This window comes from Athene noctua, chromosome 17, assembly GCF_965140245.1.
Source record: "Athene noctua chromosome 17, bAthNoc1.hap1.1, whole genome shotgun sequence".
NCBI lineage: Eukaryota > Metazoa > Chordata > Aves > Strigiformes > Strigidae > Athene > Athene noctua.
Window position 1 is genome coordinate 4,101,929 of NC_134053.1, and position 21,123 is coordinate 4,123,051.

At 39.4% G+C, this 21,123-nt stretch overlaps 1 protein-coding gene across 1 annotated transcript in view; it reads left to right on the plus strand.

Moving 5' to 3' along the window:
* Positions 1-21,123, plus strand: part of DNAH10 (dynein axonemal heavy chain 10) — a 56,094-nt gene that overhangs the window by 26,525 nt on the left and 8,446 nt on the right. The window contains exons 38-65 of the mRNA XM_074921548.1: positions 200-335; positions 465-587; positions 1,109-1,243; positions 1,555-1,768; positions 2,241-2,360; positions 3,286-3,431; positions 3,851-4,003; positions 4,519-4,779; positions 5,436-5,608; positions 5,990-6,083; positions 7,154-7,321; positions 7,606-7,794; positions 8,444-8,615; positions 9,534-9,737; positions 10,546-10,626; positions 10,986-11,183; positions 11,824-11,985; positions 12,531-12,705; positions 13,528-13,709; positions 14,474-14,610; positions 15,312-15,529; positions 15,912-16,133; positions 16,729-16,876; positions 17,407-17,686; positions 18,039-18,268; positions 18,977-19,250; positions 19,669-19,773; positions 20,265-20,419. Coding sequence (XP_074777649.1) covers positions 200-335; positions 465-587; positions 1,109-1,243; positions 1,555-1,768; positions 2,241-2,360; positions 3,286-3,431; positions 3,851-4,003; positions 4,519-4,779; positions 5,436-5,608; positions 5,990-6,083; positions 7,154-7,321; positions 7,606-7,794; positions 8,444-8,615; positions 9,534-9,737; positions 10,546-10,626; positions 10,986-11,183; positions 11,824-11,985; positions 12,531-12,705; positions 13,528-13,709; positions 14,474-14,610; positions 15,312-15,529; positions 15,912-16,133; positions 16,729-16,876; positions 17,407-17,686; positions 18,039-18,268; positions 18,977-19,250; positions 19,669-19,773; positions 20,265-20,419 — 4,855 coding nt within the window. The remainder of the gene's footprint in view (positions 1-199; positions 336-464; positions 588-1,108; positions 1,244-1,554; positions 1,769-2,240; positions 2,361-3,285; positions 3,432-3,850; positions 4,004-4,518; positions 4,780-5,435; positions 5,609-5,989; positions 6,084-7,153; positions 7,322-7,605; positions 7,795-8,443; positions 8,616-9,533; positions 9,738-10,545; positions 10,627-10,985; positions 11,184-11,823; positions 11,986-12,530; positions 12,706-13,527; positions 13,710-14,473; positions 14,611-15,311; positions 15,530-15,911; positions 16,134-16,728; positions 16,877-17,406; positions 17,687-18,038; positions 18,269-18,976; positions 19,251-19,668; positions 19,774-20,264; positions 20,420-21,123) is intronic.

Genomic DNA, 21,123 nt, shown 5'->3' on the forward strand with positions numbered 1-21,123 from the left:
AAAGTGTCTAGGGGTTTTTCTGTCTTCTGTGAGTGTCCAGCCTCAGCGAGATGGATGGAAGCTATGCAGTTATCAAAAATGAATGGGAGGCTTCAAAACACCTGGACTGACACTGACACCATTGGTGGCACATCTGAATTCTGAAATATGTTGGTAAAATCAGAGATTAGTCAGTGCCCCTTGGCTCCTGTTTCCACAGGTACATTCTGTTTGATGGAGATGTGGATGCTCTCTGGGTTGAAAACATGAATTCTGTCATGGATGACAACAAGTTATTGACCTTGGCAAATGGGGAGCGGATTAGACTTCAGTCGCACTGTGCTTTGTTGTTTGAGGTAAGTAGTGACTGTACCATTTAATACGTGGGAAGGGTTAGATACAGATGGGTCTACAAAGCCTGAAAAGCAGTTACTGTGGCTGTTCTTTGTTTAAGTGTATGATTATCTTGTATGATTATTTTATAGGTTGGTGACTTACAGTATGCATCTCCTGCCACGGTATCCCGCTGTGGAATGGTCTTTGTAGATCCTAAAAATCTGAGATATAAGCCCTACTGGCAGAAGTGGATCCAAGAAAGAGAAAATGAGGTGGGAATTTCTGCACTTGTTCAGAGAGTATCTGTATTAAATACTGAACTGTAGACAGCTGTAAAAAAAAAAAACCTGTAAAGGCAGTTTGGTTTTCTGACAACAAATCGAATGGCTAGGCCTGCAGCAGAGGGCTAAAGAGAGTTCCTAGCTTTTCTAACTTCTGGTTGTTTCTGAGAAGTGAAGAACCAAAAAATCAGTTTACCCAATTTCCAGAGAGTTAACAGTGAGATTGCTTAGGTCCTTGTTTCCTACATTTAGATCAAAAACTCAAGTCCGGAGGGAGCTGAAGTAAGAGAGCTTAGTTGCTAGTACCTGATGAATGCAGATCCTCACCTGCTGGAAACCCAGTCCATACAACAGTGTCGCTTTTCTTCATGTGGCTGTGCCCTGTCCTTGATAGAAGTGATTCCTTCAAGAACAATTGTACTTGGTCAGCCAGGCATTGATGGGAAGCTCTGCTGTCGAAATCGGCTTTCCAGGTTTCTGTGTGCTGAATTATTGTCCTTTTTGTTCTTCAGCAAGAGACAACTGAATTGAATCGCCTTTTTCAAAAATATGTGCCCTACCTTATTGATATGATTGTAGAGGGAACTGTGGAAGGCAGACATGGAGAAAGGCTGAAGACCATCATTCCTCAAACAGATTTAAATATGGTAAGGAGTAGAGAATAAAGATTGAAAAAGTTTTCTCTAAAAAGAGAAATGGAATGATGGAGAGAGTAAAAACCTCCCAGAGAAAGCACAGGAGTAGAGTCCATGTTGAACTGTCAGTTTGCTAGAGATGAACAGTAAGAGATAAAAGAAACAGTCAGTTCCTAACAGTGCTCTTCTACTGCGTGAATATTCATTTTTGCTGATACACCCATAAGGACAAAAGATCAGCAAACACTCAAACAGCTGAAAACACGAGTTTTCATGCATCCAAATGGCAATTCTATTTACAGCTTTGTCTTGTTTTACAACAGGTGATGCAGTTGACTGTGATGCTGGAAGCTCTAGTTGTACAGTCTGATGATCCTGATGTTCTGGAGTGTTTTTTCTTGGAAGCTTTGTATTCCTCCTTAGGTGCTTCTCTTCTTCATTCTGAGAGAATGAAATTTGATGAAAATGTTAAATGTATTTCCTGCATGCCTACTGTTCATGATGACAATGTCCTGGCTAACCCAGGGGAGCTGCCAGGTAGGATCTTGTCATAAATTAGTCTGAATCCCATTGATTATATTAGAAAAGTTTCCATGAAGGAGAACATTGTTCTTCCTTCCGGCTAGCTATCCTGGCTGCAAAATGTGCTCTCTGAAGGGCTGTCGCTGAAAACCACATAGAGATACTGATGCTAGATGACTCCCAGCTACTGGTCTGTCCTCACAGAACAGTACTTTTCTATGCCAAGCTGAAGTGATAAACTGTGCAAGGAAAAATAAAATGTGAAAGGAAAAACAGTGGAAGGTGCTTAAAAAGCGATAGTCTGTTCCAAGTGCTGGACTGGGAGAATTTTGGTTGATGTCTTACTGGGTTAAATGACAACTAAACAGAACACAGTGTGGCCAAACTTGGTCCAGAACCTTACGCTTCACTTTCATTTCAATCAGATTATTTTCTTGGGAAATATTTCAGTGTCCCAGAAAACCTCCAGTTGCTTAATGGTTTGCAGGTCAGCTATCGACTTTGTATGACTTTCATTTTGATGGATTTCAAAAAAAGTGGGTACCTTGGATGCAACTTGTTCCTGAATATATTCATAAGCCTCAAGTGAAATTTCTTGACATTCTAGGTGAGTATAAGATAAAATACAGTGATGATATGCCTTTAGTTTATAATGTGGCACAACTGAGTGCGTGGCACTTAACATGAGACATCCTCTTTCTGTACTGAAGGTCATCTACCTAGGTTCAGTTTCTTTTGATAGCACAGATCAATTTTTTAATGTTCTTGTCATAGTAGTTTAGCAGAAATAGAGTTGATATTTACAGCACTGTGTCATAAAGAAATGAGGAAAGGATGAAAAGCTTGTTTCAGTTAATAAGGCTTATTAGGAGCTAACAATGCCTTTTACAAGTCAGAATAGCAGAAGATTCACAGTCTGCTCTGCCAGAAACTCTAGGAAAACTGTCAGTTCCATGGTTCAAGTACTTGGTAGATAAAAATTACATTCTTAAGGTTGTTATTGGTTGTTACTTCAAGCACTATATAATGGTGACACGTGCTTTTCATAGTTAAGGACAAATTAAGGCAGGTTATTTTATAGTAATACTTCAGCAAGCACAAGCTAACTTCACTGACACAAGAGATAATTATATGATCTCTAAAGTTGCTAATGGCAGGCTATTCACATAGAAAAAAATTAATCTCTGTAGAGTTCTGGGAAAATGCTTATGATCCAAATAAATCCTGATTATATCCTTGAAACAGGGCTTAAATGGATCTTAACCAGTCCATGACCCTCCTATATGGAAGATAACTTCTTTTTTAATATATCTATAGGAGAAAAGATCCCAGTGATAAAAGCTGAATAGAGATGGTTGAGCAATTAACATTTTCTTTCAACAATGTTAGTGAGATGATATTTTAGATTATGTCTTTGTGCAAATGCATGTTAATACCTTGAGAGTCTGATCCAATGCTATTCTGTAACTATAAATCCCCCAGCTGTACTGCATTTTAATATAACCTGCTATCATATTCATGATCTTTTTCAGTGCCCACAGTGGATACAACACGCACTACTTGGTTACTAGAGCAGATGGTAAAAATAAACCGCCCAGTTGTTCTTGTAGGTGAAACGGGTACATCTAAAACAGCAACTACACAAAACTTCCTAAACAATCTGAACAAAGACCTTAATGTATGTATGAGGCATTTTACCTTGTTTGTAAAGCTGCATTTTCGTTCTTTGTCCTTGTGTTAAATTTGCATTGTTTATGGGTAAATTTGAATTGTCTGTGGGTAGCAGTCTTGACTTCAGTAACGTGACTGCAAGATCTAGACGCAAAGTGTGTGAATGATTTGAGAATCCTTCAGGATCAAAGATGTTTTGTTTCTTCTACCGTGTAGAGATTCAATTTAAAAAAGTAAATATATATTATCTAGGTGCTAAGAATGGGATTACTTTTCTTTGTCGTCTGTAATTCAAGCGAATAAATGGACCAGAGAAGTGTTTTCTATATATCTGGCAGTCTAATATACAGAATGTTTTTTGAATGCTCTAGTTAAAATGAAAGAACAGGTGAAAATCCATTCTTATCCATTTCCTCCACTTTCCAGCTGGTGCTAGTAATTAACTTCTCTTCTCGTACGACATCAATGGACATTCAGAGAAACCTAGAGACAAATGTAGAGAAACGAACTAAAGACACTTATGGCCCTCCTATGGGAAAACGTCTCATTGTTTTCCTGGATGATATGAATATGCCAAGGGTAAGTTGCCAATAGTTTGCAAGGTAGTACAGAAACATTTGGGGTGGCACTGATGTGATCCCCTCATACACATATCCAATGAATCACAAGTCTAGGAGATTCAAGGTAAATGTGTAACTGAATTTCAGCTTACTATCTTCAGAAGACTTGTATTTGTGGGCAGTAGTATTTCTGTCTGTTTGTCCTATATATATGAGAGATGCTGTTGGACCATTTCTTTATGCCATTAAAATAATGTTTCTGTGGCCTGCAGTTTGTGTATTGGAGAAACCATCCCTTTATCATTACAAATGGGACAAATTATGTGTGCATTTAGTTTATTTCAGAGAAGAGGCCCTTTTCCCCTAGGAGACATTGGACTGAATGTGCAGAGTCAGTGCTAGAGCTTTACAAAGTGTCACTTAGTCCTTGTAATGTTCTCCTGAGTATGGAGCACAATATTTCCACATTTATAGCAGTAATTGGCATGCTGATGTGCTGTGCTCTAAACATCTTGACTCTTTTGTATTACAAAGGTTGATGAGTACGGCACACAGCAACCCATTGCCCTGTTGAAGCTGCTGCTGGAAAAAGGTTTCTTGTACGACCGTGGTAAGGAGATGAACTGTAAACTTCTTCGAGACCTGGGTTTTATTGCTGCCATGGGGAAAGCTGGAGGAGGTCGGAATGAAGTTGACCCTCGATTCCTCTCACTCTTCAGTGTTTTTAACATACCTTTTCCTTCTGAGCAATCACTGAATTTGATCTATGCATCCATCCTTAAAGGCCACACCACGGTAATTTCACTGTTTTTAAAGGATTGCTCCACAAGTTTGTTATTTTTAAACAGAAATTTACTTCTGTGTTATAGCAAGACCTGAAATCTTCTATTATCAGGCATTCTTATTTAGAGCCTCATGCAAACCTTTCCCTTGCTCTCCTTTTTCTCAAGAGATGGATTTACACTGTTTTCATAAATTCTTGAGTAATAGGTAGACATTCAAGTCAGCAGATAACTTATAAACCTGGTGCTTTTCATAGGTTGAAATCTGTGAATGATTTGGTTATGGTTCCTGCAACCAAATGCACAAAGGTCAGCAAACTCTTTCCTGAATGACCCTGAAAAATTTAATATAATGCTGTAACCTGCAACATTACGTAAGAAAAGAGCAGTTCATTTTTTTTCTGCTATAGAAGTGTGGTGGAAATTCCAGTCATGGAGTTTGATGTTATCTTCAGCACTGTGCAAGCTTGGGAGTGAAGATGGGCCCCGCCCAAAACATGTAACTGGAGAATGTTCATATTACAGAGGAATCTGAAATTCTGAAAATGTTTTCCCACTATTTGAAATATATCAAGCAGGGTTAAAAGCTGGAAAGCAGAATATATTTAAGTGCATTGAGTTCTCTCTGGGTTGTCTCATGAAAACACCTCTTCTTTCTCACATTTGCAGGTGTTTAATGAGTCTATATCAGCCATCTCTGACAAGATTACTGTGTGTACTTTGGAGCTTTATAAAATGATTATTCGTGACCTACCTGCTACTCCTTCCAAATTCCATTACATTTTTAACCTGCGGGATCTTTCCAGGATCTATAATGGACTTATTCTTACAACTCCAGAGAGGTAAGAATAGAAAAAATTGCCTTCAGTGGTCCTACACCTATTTATATTGGATGAATCTGGATGAAGATGAGGTAATCTGGTACATGAAATCAGTCACATTTGGTCACTTTTCATTAAACTGTCACCACGATGAGAAAACGTTCAGGAATATCCTAAATAGTGATATTACTCTTGATGAGAAACACTGATGACTTTGTCTTTCTTAAGTAAAATATCCATAGGTAGAAAGGCTAGCAGTTTATTTATTTGCCCTTATGAAAAGAACAAAACCAAAAAGAATTTAAAAAGTCAGTCCAGACTTTGGTCCATGTTATTAACCATATGGCCTTAGGAATCATGTCAGCTCATTTGGAGCAGTCTGATGTTTCAATTTTAATGTAGGTTTCAAACAGTGACCCAGATGGTGAGAGTTTGGAGAAATGAGTGCCTGAGGGTTTTCCATGACAGGCTGATTAATGAAGCAGACAAAGCATTGGTGAGTAATTTCTTTCAATTTTTAGTAGTCACTGACTATTACTATGGCAACTAATTTGCAACAGCAACATTACCAACTGTTGCACTCAGATCTTGCAGTCAGACTGCAGACTTGTCTAACTGATATTACTCCATTAATATAAAACATGGCCCATGGAGTTTTCTTTTCTAAAATGAAGTGACTATGGCAGACTGAGTGAGCAGATCTGCTGAAGGAATGGAAAGTGTCACTTGGTATGCCTGTCCAGGAGAATTGGTTAGCAGTGGCACAGGTGAGAAAGTGTGAAAGCAGTGCGGGGGAAAACTCAGGAGATCAAGTCAATATTTTCCTTTAGGAAGAATTGTATCATAATATGACCATACAATCAAGTAGGAAAAAGAAGGATAAGAGCCAAGTCCTTAAACAATGGATTCAGTTTTGGCTGTTATGCAAACTGGAAAATGTTCCAAATTATGTCTTAAAACACAAGAGAGAATGATACCAGTTTATACCTTGAGACTTAGGGGAGGAACTGGGGTAAAGTTTACTTACATATAAGCTACTTGCGAAGCAACTTGCTTAGATGAAAAGAGGTATTCGGATAATGAAAGGTGAAAAGATAACTTCGGATTTTTCTGCTTAAAACTTTCTCCTCTAACATACGAAGATACATTTCCAGCTCAATTTTCCCAACTCAGAATAATTATATCACAACTTTTCTGTGTCAGACTTACAAGATTTGTGAGAAATCTTGGTGGCAAGCCATCTATAAATGCTGAGAAGGAAGGTTTATTACTATAATATTTACACTAATATATGAGAAGGGTTTTTTTTAACAGGCTTATCCTTTTCTGTCTTAAACTTCTGCAGTCCATTGGCTTGAACAGTTCTTGAACTACCTATTAGATCATTTTAGATCATACATAGAACACAGTAGGAGGCTGTGCTCTTTGGATCTTTTAGTGACATAAGTAAGCCCTTGAAATCAGTCAGTGTTTGAGCAAGGATTTGCATTATCACCCTTTTAAATGTTACTGGATTCAGAATCACGTGCTTTGTTGTGTTGTCTGACTGATTTCATATCCTTGAAGGTACAAGGTCATATAAAAAATCTAATTGAAGAGAATTTCCGAGATGACTTGGAGCAGGCCATGAGGGATCCTATTCTTTTTGGAGATTTCAGAATGGCACTGTATGAAGGAGAACATCGTATTTATGAAGATATCCAAGACTATGATGCAGCAAAAGCTCTCTTTCAGGTAGCGTACATCAGCTTGGAACTGTGCCTGATTCTGTCTCTGTGCCTGAGGACTGGGCAGGAGCCTGCCTCTAACTGTAGGGAACCTGTTCTTTTTCTGTGTGCACATGGTATTTTATGTGCATCGTTACCCATTTGGGGTCTGCGGTAATGAAAACTGAGGCTCAACTACAGTCAATAGTGGAAGGGGAAAGGAATAATGCTGCTAAATGGGTTGTTATTTTATTAATGTTATTAATTGTTTCACTGGTCTCCTAGTAACGTTCTGTCCACGTTTCTCTGCAGGAGATTTTGGAGGAATATAATGAAGTTAATATTAAAATGAATCTGGTTCTTTTTGATGATGCTTTGGAGCACTTAACCCATGTACATCGCATCATACGGATGGATCGTGGGCATGCCCTGCTCATAGGAGTGGGAGGTTCAGGGAAGCAGTCACTAACGAGACTGGCTGCCTATACAGCTGGATGTGAGGTTAGTGACCCTGTGTCTTTGCAGTGAAAGAAGACAGGGAAAGAAATATTGTGATCAGGATTAAATTGCCAGGGGAGAAGGAAGTCACTCAGAGTAAGATCAGGCTGGCACCTCTGCTCTGTGGAGAGAAAAACAAGAGTGAGATGATTGCTAGGAGGTCTAAGATGATGGCTGTGGGTGATTTGGGCAGGACGCTGTCAGTATCTGAATCTGGGTTTTGGCACTGGGGACAGAAAAGAAAGATGGGTTTGGCCACGAACAACTAATAGTTCCTAACTATTGCTTTTGTTACTTACCTGTATTACAGCAGCACTCCAGTGCTGCTTGAGGAACCTTGTTGTGATTGATACTGTAATATTTCAGATAGGAAATGTTCCTCTCTCAGAGGTACTTTCAGTCACTTACAGAGGCTTGGAAGGGAAGAACAAAAAAAGGAGGGTGAATGCAAAGCAATTTTGAAAATGCAATCCTGTAGGGTTGTACAAATGTAATTTTAAAAAAGAATGTAGTATATAATATTGTTGATAGTTACACATTTACTGATGATAGAGGCCAAACCAAACCCCATGATCCAGTCTAAATGAAATTCAGAGTGAACATCATGTCTTGGGTCCATCTGCATCTTCTCAGTATATGTTTGCATCCTTAGGTGTTTGAGATCATCTTGAATCGAGGATATGGAGAAAATAATTTCCGAGAAGATTTGAAAAATCTGTACCAGAAGATGGGTATTGAGAACAAGTCAATGGTCTTCTTGTTTACAGATGCCCATGTAGCAGAAGAGAGTTTCCTGGAACTCATCAACAACATGTTAACTTCAGGTGGCACAGGCAGCCTCAATTACTCCCAATCAGTATTTATTTATGACTCATAATCTTGATCCAGCTGCTGCTGTTTCACCCTCTGTCCTCTGCTGCTTTAGTTAGTTACACCTCTCAGTAGTACTTGAAATGATCTTGGCCTTACTGATGGCTTTTTGGCATCTTCTTGCAGTCATTTATATGTGTCTGGGAAGGCTATAGGTGTAATTCATGCTGATCATGATGTTCCAGAAGTCTCAGATTTCTTCTAAGACTGAGTTATAACTTCAGCTGCATTTGGCCACAAACCCACCTTTTGTCCTACTGGCTTTTGAATAGCATTCACCTGAGCTGCAGCAACTGCTTATATATGTGTGTCCTAAAACATAAGTGTATGCAGCAGCTGAAAACAAGCAGCAGCTGGCACTGTGTGACCACCCTCTCTATAGAAGTTCCTGCACATTCTGATTTGAAAACAGATGTGTTAAATCTTATCCCTTTCCTTGGCCTAGTTTTCCCTGTTCCTGGTCTGTTTATGTCTGTCATTAGGTAACTTAGGCAATATCTGCCACATGATTGAGAGAATGAGAATGTGAACTGATGGTTTGTAGACACTAACAAAGATCTTATTTGCAGAGTTAAAAGCATTTTATGTTCTGTGACAGTCTGTATATGTTGCTGAAGCCCAAACAAAAATGAATTAATTCTTCCTCTAAATCCCCTTGCATTATCCTAAGTACTGCCTCTCTATTTACCATGGGGGTTAGGGGGAGGAGAAGAAGCAGGGAGGGATTAATAGGTTTGTTCAAAACCCAGAATCATTTTTGCAGAACTAGGTTTAAACTTTGTGACTCTGGTTTCTCATCTGCCGTATCCCCAGCCATATGGTTTTCTCTTACTTGTTGTTCTCACTAGCATTCTTCCGTCCTTATGTTACAGGAATGGTGCCAGCCCTTTTTCCAGATGATGAAAAAGACACCATACTAAGTCAGATTGGAGATGAAGCTACTAAAGCTGGTGTGAACCCAGCTAAAGAGAGTGTCTGGCAATATTTTGTAAACAAATGTGCAAGCAACCTTCACATTGTCCTGGGAATGTCCCCAGTTGGGGATGATCTGAGAATGTGGTGCAGAAATTTCCCAGGTATCGATTGTCCACACTGTTTAGTCCCTTTCCTGTGAAATGCAGGTTTGCAGGCAAGAGAAATCTCCAGTGGACACTCAGAGATGTCTGGCAGCTAATGCTAAGCAGAGCAGGTTTCATGATTAAAGATTTGCAGTGCATGATTTTTTTTTTTTTCCAGTTAATTACTGCATATTAGCAAGTGTTATTGATTAACATTTACCAGATCAGTTTGTTTTCCAGCTGAACAGCTAGAAATCAATTGATCATCCTCATTGAACTGGAAATATACAGCCAATGTTTCCAGCCTCTCTTCTGTAGTTTACAAAAGTATGTGTGGTAATAAATCATTATGAAATTAGGATGGGGGTAAGAGAAGCGTTTTTATATCCAAAGCCAAAAAAAAAAAAGGGCATGGTGAGAGGGACATCTGCTGCAAGAAAAAAACCCCCTGAGCCTGGTGGATGCTGTACTTCACCAGGTGGCTGAAAGGAGTTCTGGGAGACTGAGGGGACACGTGAAAGATGGGTATGGGTGGGAATCCTAATGTGGGCATTAAAATACCTTGTTGCAGCTCTTGACTGCATCCTGCAGAATGGTACAGCCTAAAGAACAGTACAGTGGGGTTAGCAGGACACAGGTGCAAAGTTGACTGTTTACTATCCAAATGCCAAGTATTGACTTTGTGTTAAATATTGTTACTAAGCAGAAGTCCAGTAAGACAGATCCTGCAGATTCTAAATGCAAATAAAGTTAGGCAAGGTACTGCCTGGCAGCTTAGGGTCTAGTTTTACAAACTTTTGAGGTAACACTATCCTTTTATTTTAAGGTCTTGTCAACAACACTGGTATTGACTGGTTCTTGCCCTGGCCCCGCCAGGCCTTGTATGCAGTTGCACAATCCTTTGTTGGTATGTAAAATGTCAGTAATTTTACCCCTTAACCCCTGGGATCACCTAAGAAATATATTCTTCACAGTTATTGTAGATTTCATAATTTGATTTTCCATTTTGCTTGTTACCCTGTGTTATGGGTGATGTAAAATCCTAGTCATAAAATGCTTTTGGATGGAAGTTTCTTGCTCAAATAGATTTTAAAAAATGCTAAAATGCAAGTTCCCAACTCTACAGACAATGTGACCTGCCTACAATGAGGCTCAGGTTCTCTTCTGATTCTGCCTTGATCTTGCTTTTTGCCCCAGAAAAGACTTTTTTTGTGTCTGGCTTAGATGTACATAAGAAAATTTTTTGTTTCTTCTGTCCAATTTTAGGAAATAACACACGCATCCCATCAGGGAGCTCCAAGTCAGTGATTGAGCACATGGTCATGGTGCATGAATCTGTAGGGGATTTCAGCAAGACGTTTCTGCAGAAACTGAGGCGTAGCAACCATGTCACGCCAAAGAATTACCTTGACTTTATCCATACTTATTCAAAATTACTGGAGGAGAAAAACGAGTTCATTTTAGGTAAGGCTGTAGAGATGTTTTCTACTTTTCAATAAGTGATTTAAATACTTCTAGAAGAAAAAAAAATTGTGGTGAGAATCCCACATATTACTTTATGCAAAAATAATTTTATTGGTACTATCTCAAATGCTGTGCTGGCATCTGCTTTTGACATTGGACCAATATCCTGGCCACATGTGAATGTTCAGACTGTCTGTCACACGGTGGGCTGTCCTCAGATTCTTTTGAACCTGAGGCAGAATCTCCAAACCAGACACTCCTCTGCTTGGGGAAGAGTCTGATTAGATCTAATGCCAGCTCAGCCTAGCTCAAGGTTTGACATTCTTCCTCAAGCAGCAGTTCTTATTTATACTTCCATGGTCACTGAAATATGTGAAGAGGATAAACCCTGAACAGTGTAATATGGAAAACAAGTTGTGGCACAGGGCCACTATGTGGCAGCTCAGGTGGCATTAATACCATCTTGGGTGGGAGGCTCAGGAAAAGAAAAATTTCTCCATGTCATTTTCCTTTCATAACCGAGGTTACCTTCCTGCAAAATGCACCTATAAGCATATTTACCTTCTGTGGGATTGTCTGTTGCTGTGTGATGGCACACGATCAACGAATCATAAACATTTCTCCCTATTTTCCTACCTAGCACAATGTAAACGGCTGGATGGGGGCTTAGTTAAACTGAAGGAAGCTAGTATACAGCTGGTTGAGCTGAACAAGAAACTTGCTGAGCAAAAGATTGTGCTAGCAGAAAAATCAGCTGCGTGTGAGGCTTTGTTACAAGAGATTTCAGCAAACACAGAAGCAGGTAGGTAGTCTGCAAATACTGAAGTGGCCCACAGGCTAAGCAGGGCTCATGCAGTCTGGGCTGGGTTGGATTGGAAGACTCTCTAAGATCTCCAGCTGCTTCCAGAGATAACCAATCCTCTTGTTTTATCTGTGCTGATCTAATGTCTACCCTGCCCAGTTTGCCATCTTTGCTATGTATTTGTCCTATAGTACTTTAAACAACTCAATACTGTGTTCATCTGCCCTTGTCTTCCCTTACCAAGGTATAGGGCATAACCTGGGAAAGAGACATTAGCAAAAAAGGAACCTTCTGATTCACAAAATTACTATTAGAGGAAAAACAGAGGGAAGGATGGGAGGAAAAGAGATTATGTATGTTGTTGTGTAGAACACTAATAGTGTTCCTAACCTGGTGATGGAACTGTAAACACTGGCAAGCTAGCAACAGAAACATACTGAGTTGATGGTAATTTCTGATTTTCAGCCAGAGCAAATCTATATCAATATATGTTCTGTATAGAAATTTGAATAATCCATTTATGGTCCTGCCTTTACAATTCCTAGCTGAGGAGAAGAAAAAACTGGCTGAAGAAAAAGCTGTGGAAATAGAAGAACAGAATAAGATGATTGCTGTGGAGAAGGCGGCTGCTGAGACAGCTTTGGCTGAAGTCATACCTATTTTAGAAGCTGCCAAACTGGAGCTTCAGAAGCTTGACAAGTCTGATGTTACTGAGATCAGGTGACTTGTTTGGATGTAGAGTAGCATAAACTCTTGGAAATTCACTGAGACCCTTGTTTGCGGAGTCTGAGCCTTAGCTTCACCTTTCTCACCTGCACGTGCATGGCTGAAGGTCAGGACATCAGTTGTCTGGGTGCAGAGGTCACAACAGAATCCCCAGGACTTCCCCTCAAGCCTGTTCTGCCAGTCCTTTGTTTGATGTCTTCCCCATATTTCTCTACACTGTGTTTGATCCACTGGAAATTGCTGTGGTTTTTACCTGAGCAGTGGCTGTCCAAACCCCTTAATTCCTCTGTTTTTATTCTGTGCGAATAGGAGCACATACCGGTTATTTTTTAGGGATGCTTTGATGGCATGAAAATGTATTTTCTTGCTGAATTAATTTCTCCCTGTGTTTTTATAACGTATCTTGTATTTGGGGACAGATATAAAAGCGCATCCAGTCCTTGGCTCTCCCCAAAATAACAATGACTCTCCTTTCCCTGCCACACTTGTTTAGTTTCCTTTCCCTTGTAGATCTCTAGAGTCTTCCTGTACCACTTTTCCCAGTGGACTGCTGCTTCACTGCCCTAGGGAAGAATATCATTTTAGGCTTTCCTTTAGTATTTCATTGATCAAATTATCTGAACACAAGAATTGTTCCTGAGCTTTTGACTAGTTAATAATGTCTGGTCTGGGTTATCTTTTTCACTTGGTGTAGGATGTTTTATGTACTAGCTCTTGTATTGCAATGACTCTCTTAATGGGAAGTACCTGTGTCTAGCATCATGTGCTTTGTCTCCCCCTTTTTCTCATCCACCCTCTTCTTCATCTGTTTTCTAGATCCTTCGCAAAACCCCCTAAGCAGGTGCAGGTTGTTTTGGAATGTGTTCTTATAATGAGAGGTTACAAAGAATTAAACTGGAAGACAGCCAAAGGAATGATGTCTGAGGCAAATTTCCTGCGATCCCTGATGGAGATAGATTTTGATGGAATTGCTCAGAGCCAAGTGAAATCTATCCGAGGTAAATTACTGATCTGTATACTTGGAATGAATGTAGGATCTTGTTAATGTGATTAGGCATGTCAGTGACAGTCCTTCCAGTGCTGTTTGGGAGGGTGGGATTCACTTTGTGCAAAAGGGCAGCAATGCTGCAGATGTTATGCTGTTGGGATAACTGGATTTTTCGGAGACCTTGTACTATGTGTTACATCCAGTTTGTACCTTAGTGAGGGTCTTACAGAGGGTCTTACACACTCTGGTTTAGAGCAGGGAAGAAGCAAACAGGATAGCTGAGCAGGCCTGCTGTATGCTTTTAGCCACTTACTAGAATTACAACCTCATCCATGTGGTGGCAATTAAAATGTAATATATACAGAGAGGAAAGAAGATAAGCTATATCTAAAGTTTATTGGCCAAACTTTGCACGTGCTCATGAGGGTGTAATCCAGAGTAGTTCCATTAAGAGGGGAATTTGGCTTCTTGAAACAAAATTGCATCTGTCTGCTGCAGAGAAAACAAACCATGATCCTCAGACATACTGAACAACTCCTGAACGTGCTCCCTTCATGGAGAAGGAACTTGAGAAATCACTAGCGATGTTGTGCTTGTATTGTTAGAGCCCAGTAGTTTCATTTTAAGGTCAGCATCTCTTTAATAATTCTGACAAATGTTTCATATTGTCTGTCACAGTACTGCTTGATATTGCTGGCGGGGAAAGCTATTTCTCTGAGGATTTCTGCACTGTAATTCAACTCACTTGCAATATTTTTGTATTTTCCCATTTAGGTCTGTTAAAGAATCTTAATACTACCTTCAGTGAAATGGAACTTGTTAGCAGAGCAGGACTGGGAATGTTAAAGTTTGTTGAAGCCGTGATGAGTTACTGTGATGTAGTTAAAGAAGTCAAGCCAAAGAGAGAAAAGGTAAAGTGTGTCATATGCTGGGATGTGGGTTCCTATCTGTGCCAGTGCTTGAAGGAGGAAGAAGGAACATGTTCAGTTGGAATTTTATAATCTAACATGCTTAGAAAAACAGAGTCTACTGAAAGCAGACTTCAAAACACATGGCATTTGGGCAGAGCAGAGCTCAGCAGTGCACAACATCCATGTCCCTTAAGCACAGACCTTTTGATTAACTTTTTTAGAACAACTGGGAAGTCAATTGTATTACCAAAGGAAATCTAATGTCCAGCAGATGATGCTGGGAAACTTTCATCAAGAAAAGGTTATTCTATACAGCTGACTACTTAGAAAATATATTCACTAGATGATGAGTCTGACTATTTTTGAGGCCTTAGTATTTTCATTATTAAGCAAAAATCCTCCCCTTTTGTCATGGGATGATAGTCCTGCTGACCTCCCATGTCATCAGGACTGATCTCATGCCTTAATATCCCGTGTGGTACAAAACTCTAGGAGGTGTATCTGCTTGGGTAGCGCATGTATATGTTTGGGATGGGGAGAGGTGGGTGAGAAACAGTGCCAGTTATTTTGGCTTACACTGCTTATTACAAGGATACTTTGAAATATATGAAATAGCCAAAAGAAATCTGGGAACTTAAGACTTCTGTCCAAAGCCCTTCTTTCCTCTGATACTCTTATGTTTCCTTCATAATGTAATGTAGGTGGCTAGGCTAGAACGGAACTATTACTTAAGTAAGCGGGAACTGGAAAATATAAAGGCAGAGTTGGCTACCATTCAAGATGAGCTTAAAGCTTTGGGGAACAAATATCATGAGGCAATAAAAGAAAAGCAACAGTTACAAGAAGAAGCAGAGATTATGCAGAGAAGATTAGATGCTGCTGACAAGCTCATCTTTGGCTTAAGATCTGAGAACAAGAGGTACGTCTTGATTCAAAGCAGAACATTTTTGACATCAGAGGGTCAATGTGCCAGGGATAACTGAAATATTTTTGGAAACGTCACATCCTGTGATGTTTGTTTCTGAGAAGAGCTAATATCAGTTCTAGGCGAATACCCATTAACTTTTGAAAAATAATACCAACAATTTTTAGTGCAGAAGAACAAGGTGAACTCAGATTAAAAGGAAGAAGGTTCAGTTTAGCTCAGTGTCTGTGACCATCGTAATAGTGAGAGAAAAACTGACTGTAAGTTTCGGGGTCTGTCTCAGCCTACATCTAAAGTAGAAGCAGCTGGAAATTCTGCACATAAACCCCATCTCCCTGGTACAGACTGACCCAGGATTCCCTTATAATTCTATCAGGTGGACAAAGGAATTAGAGGACTATGAAATACGAAAGGTGGAGTTGCTTGGAGACTGTCTACTCTGTGCTGCCTTTCTGAGCTATGAAGGAGCATTCAGCTGGGAGTTTCGTAATGAAATGATCTATCAAGTGTGGCAAGAAGATATCCTCTCCCGAGAGATTCCTCTCAGTCAACCATTTAGGTTAGAAAGCCTCCTGACTAATGAGGTGGAGGTTAGCAGGTATGTGCAGTCAAGAAACCCAGTGACTACTGAATGTGAGATTGTGAAGTGGGAGTCTGGATCTGAATCTGTAGCATTGTGGGTGGAAGCGCACAGCCATGCCAGAGAGAGCCCATTTTATGTTCACGTCGCAAAGATGGCAAGGAGACAAATTATTTTTATTCTGGTTAACGGGAGGCTATTTGTTGTAACAAACCATTGTACTTTACACTCCAGGGACAATCACTGAACTTAGACACGTATAAATTTTGTAAAGAGTTATCTATAATATGTGTTCCCGTAGCCCAGCAGGAGTCTTTCCATTGACTTAAATTAATTTGGGATTAAACCCGTGTCCAGAGAGCCCGTATTTCAACTCCTGCAGGATTACTCACCAAATGCAGCAATCAGTGTTTTGAGTAGTGTAGTTAGAAACGACTCAGACAATGAGCCAGTCTGAGTTTTGACACTGTTCTCAGAATCACATACACTACATGTTTACTTGTGTGTCTAGTAGTGTGCTCAATGAATTGCATAATTTTACTGACAAATTAAATGTAATGTGCTCTCATCAAGTTTTCATCTGAGCCTGTTCTTTGATCCATTCTGTTCCCAGGTGGGTTTCCCAAGGATTGCCTCCAGATGAGCTCTCAGTCCAGAATGGCATCCTGACAATGTATGCAAGCCGCTTCCCACTCTGCATTGACCCGCAACAACAGGCTTTGCATTGGATTAAGAAGAAAGAAGAAAAAAATAACCTGAGGGTAAAGATAAATGATCATTTTACTTCTTTACTGGTTGTTTAAAAGCTACAGAAATATCTGTCACCTCAAATGGGGAACAGATTATGTACTGACAAATGTGTTGACTATTGTATCTCTGAAATAGATAGTGAATATCACTGTTCACATGGCCTTCAGTTGAGGGCACGGATGGTTTTTTGAGGGATCTTGACTAGCCTTAGTACATGTGGAAACAGTATAACCAAAAGGCTGGTGTAGATTGTGTTTTATGTCAGCTCCAGGATGGAGTTTTCATAGAGGACAATTAACACAGTCAAAGACACAGTTGGAACTTTGAAAAGTAGTTCTCCAAATGGAAATTATTCTGAACTAATCAGAAAAAAGTGCACACCTCTACTGTTTTGTACCAGTGCAGTTTATATAATCTGTAAGAGGAATGATAAAAAGCAACAAAGTAAACTTCATTAGTGCTGGCAACTGTTGTAAAATAATAACGTTCAGCAAATTAAATATCAGTTCTCTTTCCCTATCTTCCCATTTTTCTCTTGCAGATGGCTTCCTTTAATGACCCAGATTTCCTTAAACAACTAGAAATGGCCATAAAGTTTGGAAACCCTTTCTTGTTGTATGGTGTCGATGAATACATTGATCCTGTGATAGACAATGTCTTAGAGAAGAATATCAGAGTTGCACAGGGGAGAACTTTCATTGTCCTGGGCGACAAAGAGGTTGACTATGATAGTAATTTTAGACTCTACCTGAACACCAAATTATCGAACCCAAAGTATTCTCCCTCTGTGTTTGGCAAAGCTATGGTTATCAATTATACAGGTAAGCAAAAATGTGTATTTAGTAATAAAGTAATGATTAAGCTGTAGTGCAAGTTTAGGGCCTGGGTGTTTGTCTGAAAAGCAATGAAACTCTAAAAAATTCATTGTTTCCCTTATGCCTAGTATCTGATTTAACAGAAAATTCTTCTCACTTCTCTCTTTTAATCTGAAAATGAACTAGATATCTCTTCTTGTGTGTGTCAGATTAGGGTGCTTTGATAGAATTCAGACACCGCGTTACTAACCAAGTCACTTTGTTGCATTGCTGTAGTTCTATGAGATGATGAAGTTGTGTAAAAGCTCTCTTTGTGTTTAAAAAACCACTGTGCTGTGTATGTGTGTTGTACCTGTAGTTACGCTAAAGGGCCTAGAGGATCAGTTGCTCAGTGTCATTGTGGGTTTTGAAAGAAAGGAATTGGAAGAGCAGAGAGAACATCTCATCCAGGAGACAAGTGACAACAAAAACTTGCTGAAAGATCTGGAAGATTCTCTCCTTCGGGAACTGACATCTTCCACAGGAAACATGTTGGACAACTTAGACTTGGTGCAAACCCTAGAAGAGACAAAATCCAAAGCTACTGAGGTACCAGCTCTGGGCTTTTTGGAAGGATATCTGCTCATAGAACACTGTCTTTCCTTTTTCATTGTGCTTTATCTTTCACGCTTGAAGCCAGGAATTAGTTTGAAAGGAAATGGAGAGTTTTCTCATGAGTATGTTGCATCTTTCAGCATCAGGCAGTATTTTATTGCATCAGAGAACCAAATCCTATCTTCGGGAAAGTCCTCATCAGGACCAAAGTAATGGTTGTCTACAGCTCGAAAGCAAAGAGCATATGATATATTCTTTCATCTCTGAAACAACCTTTGTCTTATACTGTATCAGACCTGAAATGAAAAATTAACATATGTATTAGAGAGGATGTAGAATCTCCATCCTTGGAGGTTTTCAGGTTGTAGCTGGGCAAAGCTACAGCTGACCTGATCTAGTGGTGGCCATAGTCCAGCTTTGGGCAGAAAGTTGAACTAAAGATCCCCGGAGGGCCCTTCCCACACTGTTTCTCTGATTCTGTGTACATCTTTGCCTTTACTTTCTATAAATATACAGGGTGGGATTAATTTTGTCTAACTTTTGATTTTGACGATTCATACTACTTTAGGGTTATCTGCCCAGATTCACTATATAGTCAACAGAGAGAGGCAGGCACTGAATACCTCTGCTTATTGTGATATAATTATACATACTATGGCCCAGTGCAGTAATTACATGTGTATGAAATTAATGTATGGTTAGGTGATTGAAAAACTGAATCTGGCTGAGAAGACAGCGGTGGATATTGATTGTCTTCGAGATGGCTACAGACCAGCTGCCAGGAGGGGGGCCATTTTATTCTCCGTCTTGTCTGAAATGGCACTTGTCAACATCATGTATCAGTACTCACTGGTCTCCTTCTTAGAGGTTTTCAGACTTTCTCTTCAGAAATCCATGCCCAGTCCTGTCCTTCCAAAGAGGTTAAAAAACATCATGGATACGCTGACTTTCAACACCTATAACTACGTCTGCGCAGGTCAGTGTGATTTAGGGGTGGGCTAATACTGCTCTGCAAAGGCTTGTTAAAAGCCATGCCTGCAGCTGGTTTCCCTTAGAGACAACTTATCAAACAGTGAATAATGTCCAGTTCTCAGCACTGGGCCTGGTTTGCACTCTGCTATTTCTGTTTGAAGAAACTACAAATATTATCAATGTAACTTTTAAAGAAATGCTTTTCCTAATACAGTTGTGAATGGTAAAGCACCACTATGGATCTCACATCCCTGGATGTAGCTCACAGAGGCTGTTTTGACTCTATAAGCCTGATCCAAATCCCTATATTTGATCACCCCTATCTTTGTGGGGTGACCAGATGCAGAATGTGGATTGAAATATTGCTCCAGTTCCACAGGTTTTAGCAGCTGACTTTTGAAAATATTGTCCTTTTCATGTAGGCTTGTTTGAGAAGCACAAATTACTGTTCGCCTTTAATATGACTGTCAGGATAGAACAAGCTGACGGCAGAGTTCCACAAGAAGAACTTGAGTTCTTTTTGAAAGGTAAAGTGAGTATTTATATATATGAATATATAGCTATATATAGCAGTAACTAAATACATTTCAAAGATTTTTGACTAGACATGGGTCGTTGTAAGAGCGAGCACCTAGAGAAACTGCTGAAGACAGCTGAACTCGGTTTAGACAAATTGTGAATTCAGCTATTTCTGTTCTTTCACTTTGTTAAACAAAGAGGCTAACCTTTCTCTGCAGATGTTGACAAATCTCACATTAACTAATTGTTAGAATGTTACCTGAGAAAATAATCTTTACTTATTTTTTATGTATAAATAATTCTAGAAATGGTTGCGAAGATACAACTCTGGCTTTTGCAAGCGCTAGTAAAATCTTTTCTTCAGCACACCAATTTAATCTTAAAGTGCTTCCAGAAACAAATTTCCAGTTGGTTTCTCTGTGCAGTGGGACTGTATGTGTGGTCATAGATTGGAGAATTGATGACATGGCCATTCACTCTGGTTTCTGAATGTGACTAGGCAATATTTCCCTGGAGAAGAGCGCGCAAAAGAAACCGTACGCTTGGCTTCCAGATCAAGGCTGGGAAGACCTAATTCGCTTGTCTCAACTATTTCCTGAGAAATTTGAATCTCTTCCAGATGATGTGGAAAAAAATCCAGATGTATGGAAAAATGTACGTGCTTTTCTACAATCCTGTTCTCTCTCCTTGTTTTTCTTCTCGTATTAAATGTTCAAGTGTGATGCAATGTGCCATAGCACTCGGCAGGAGGCATGTCATCACTGGCTTTTTCTGTCAAGACCTTGCTTTTCTTCTTGACCTCAGTTAGTGACTGGCTTGTTTCCAGAAGAATTAAAGCTCTTATTATTTAAAAAACAAACTAAAGAAACTTCCCTAGTATACTATAGTTTTTTTATTTTCCACACAAATGCCTTAGATGAGTTATTTGCCCTGTTGAAGTCAGTGGAATTTTTGCTGTTGATTTCAACAGTCAACATTTCACTGTTATTTTTGTACTGCTAAATTGTACTTTGATCTTGTGGCAGTGAGTTCTATAGGCTAGTTACAAACACAGACTTTCCTTTGTTCTACCTTTAGTTTCATTCCATGTCTTCTTGCTTTATAAGAAGTCTTGCTGTAAGCAATCCCTTAATACTTTTTGCTAGAGATGCTGTTTTCTGTATCTGAAGAGAATTACTTGACATAAAATGAAAGTACAAATATGTTTCTGGACTTGAATACTGAAAAAGTTGATTTTTTTTTTCTTTACATTCACTTAATCTTTTAATATTTCTTTGCAGCTGATTGTCTTTGTTCTCCTTGTGTCTCTTGGCCTCTCATTAATTGGATTGCTTTTGTCTGCTTTCCTAGTAATTTCA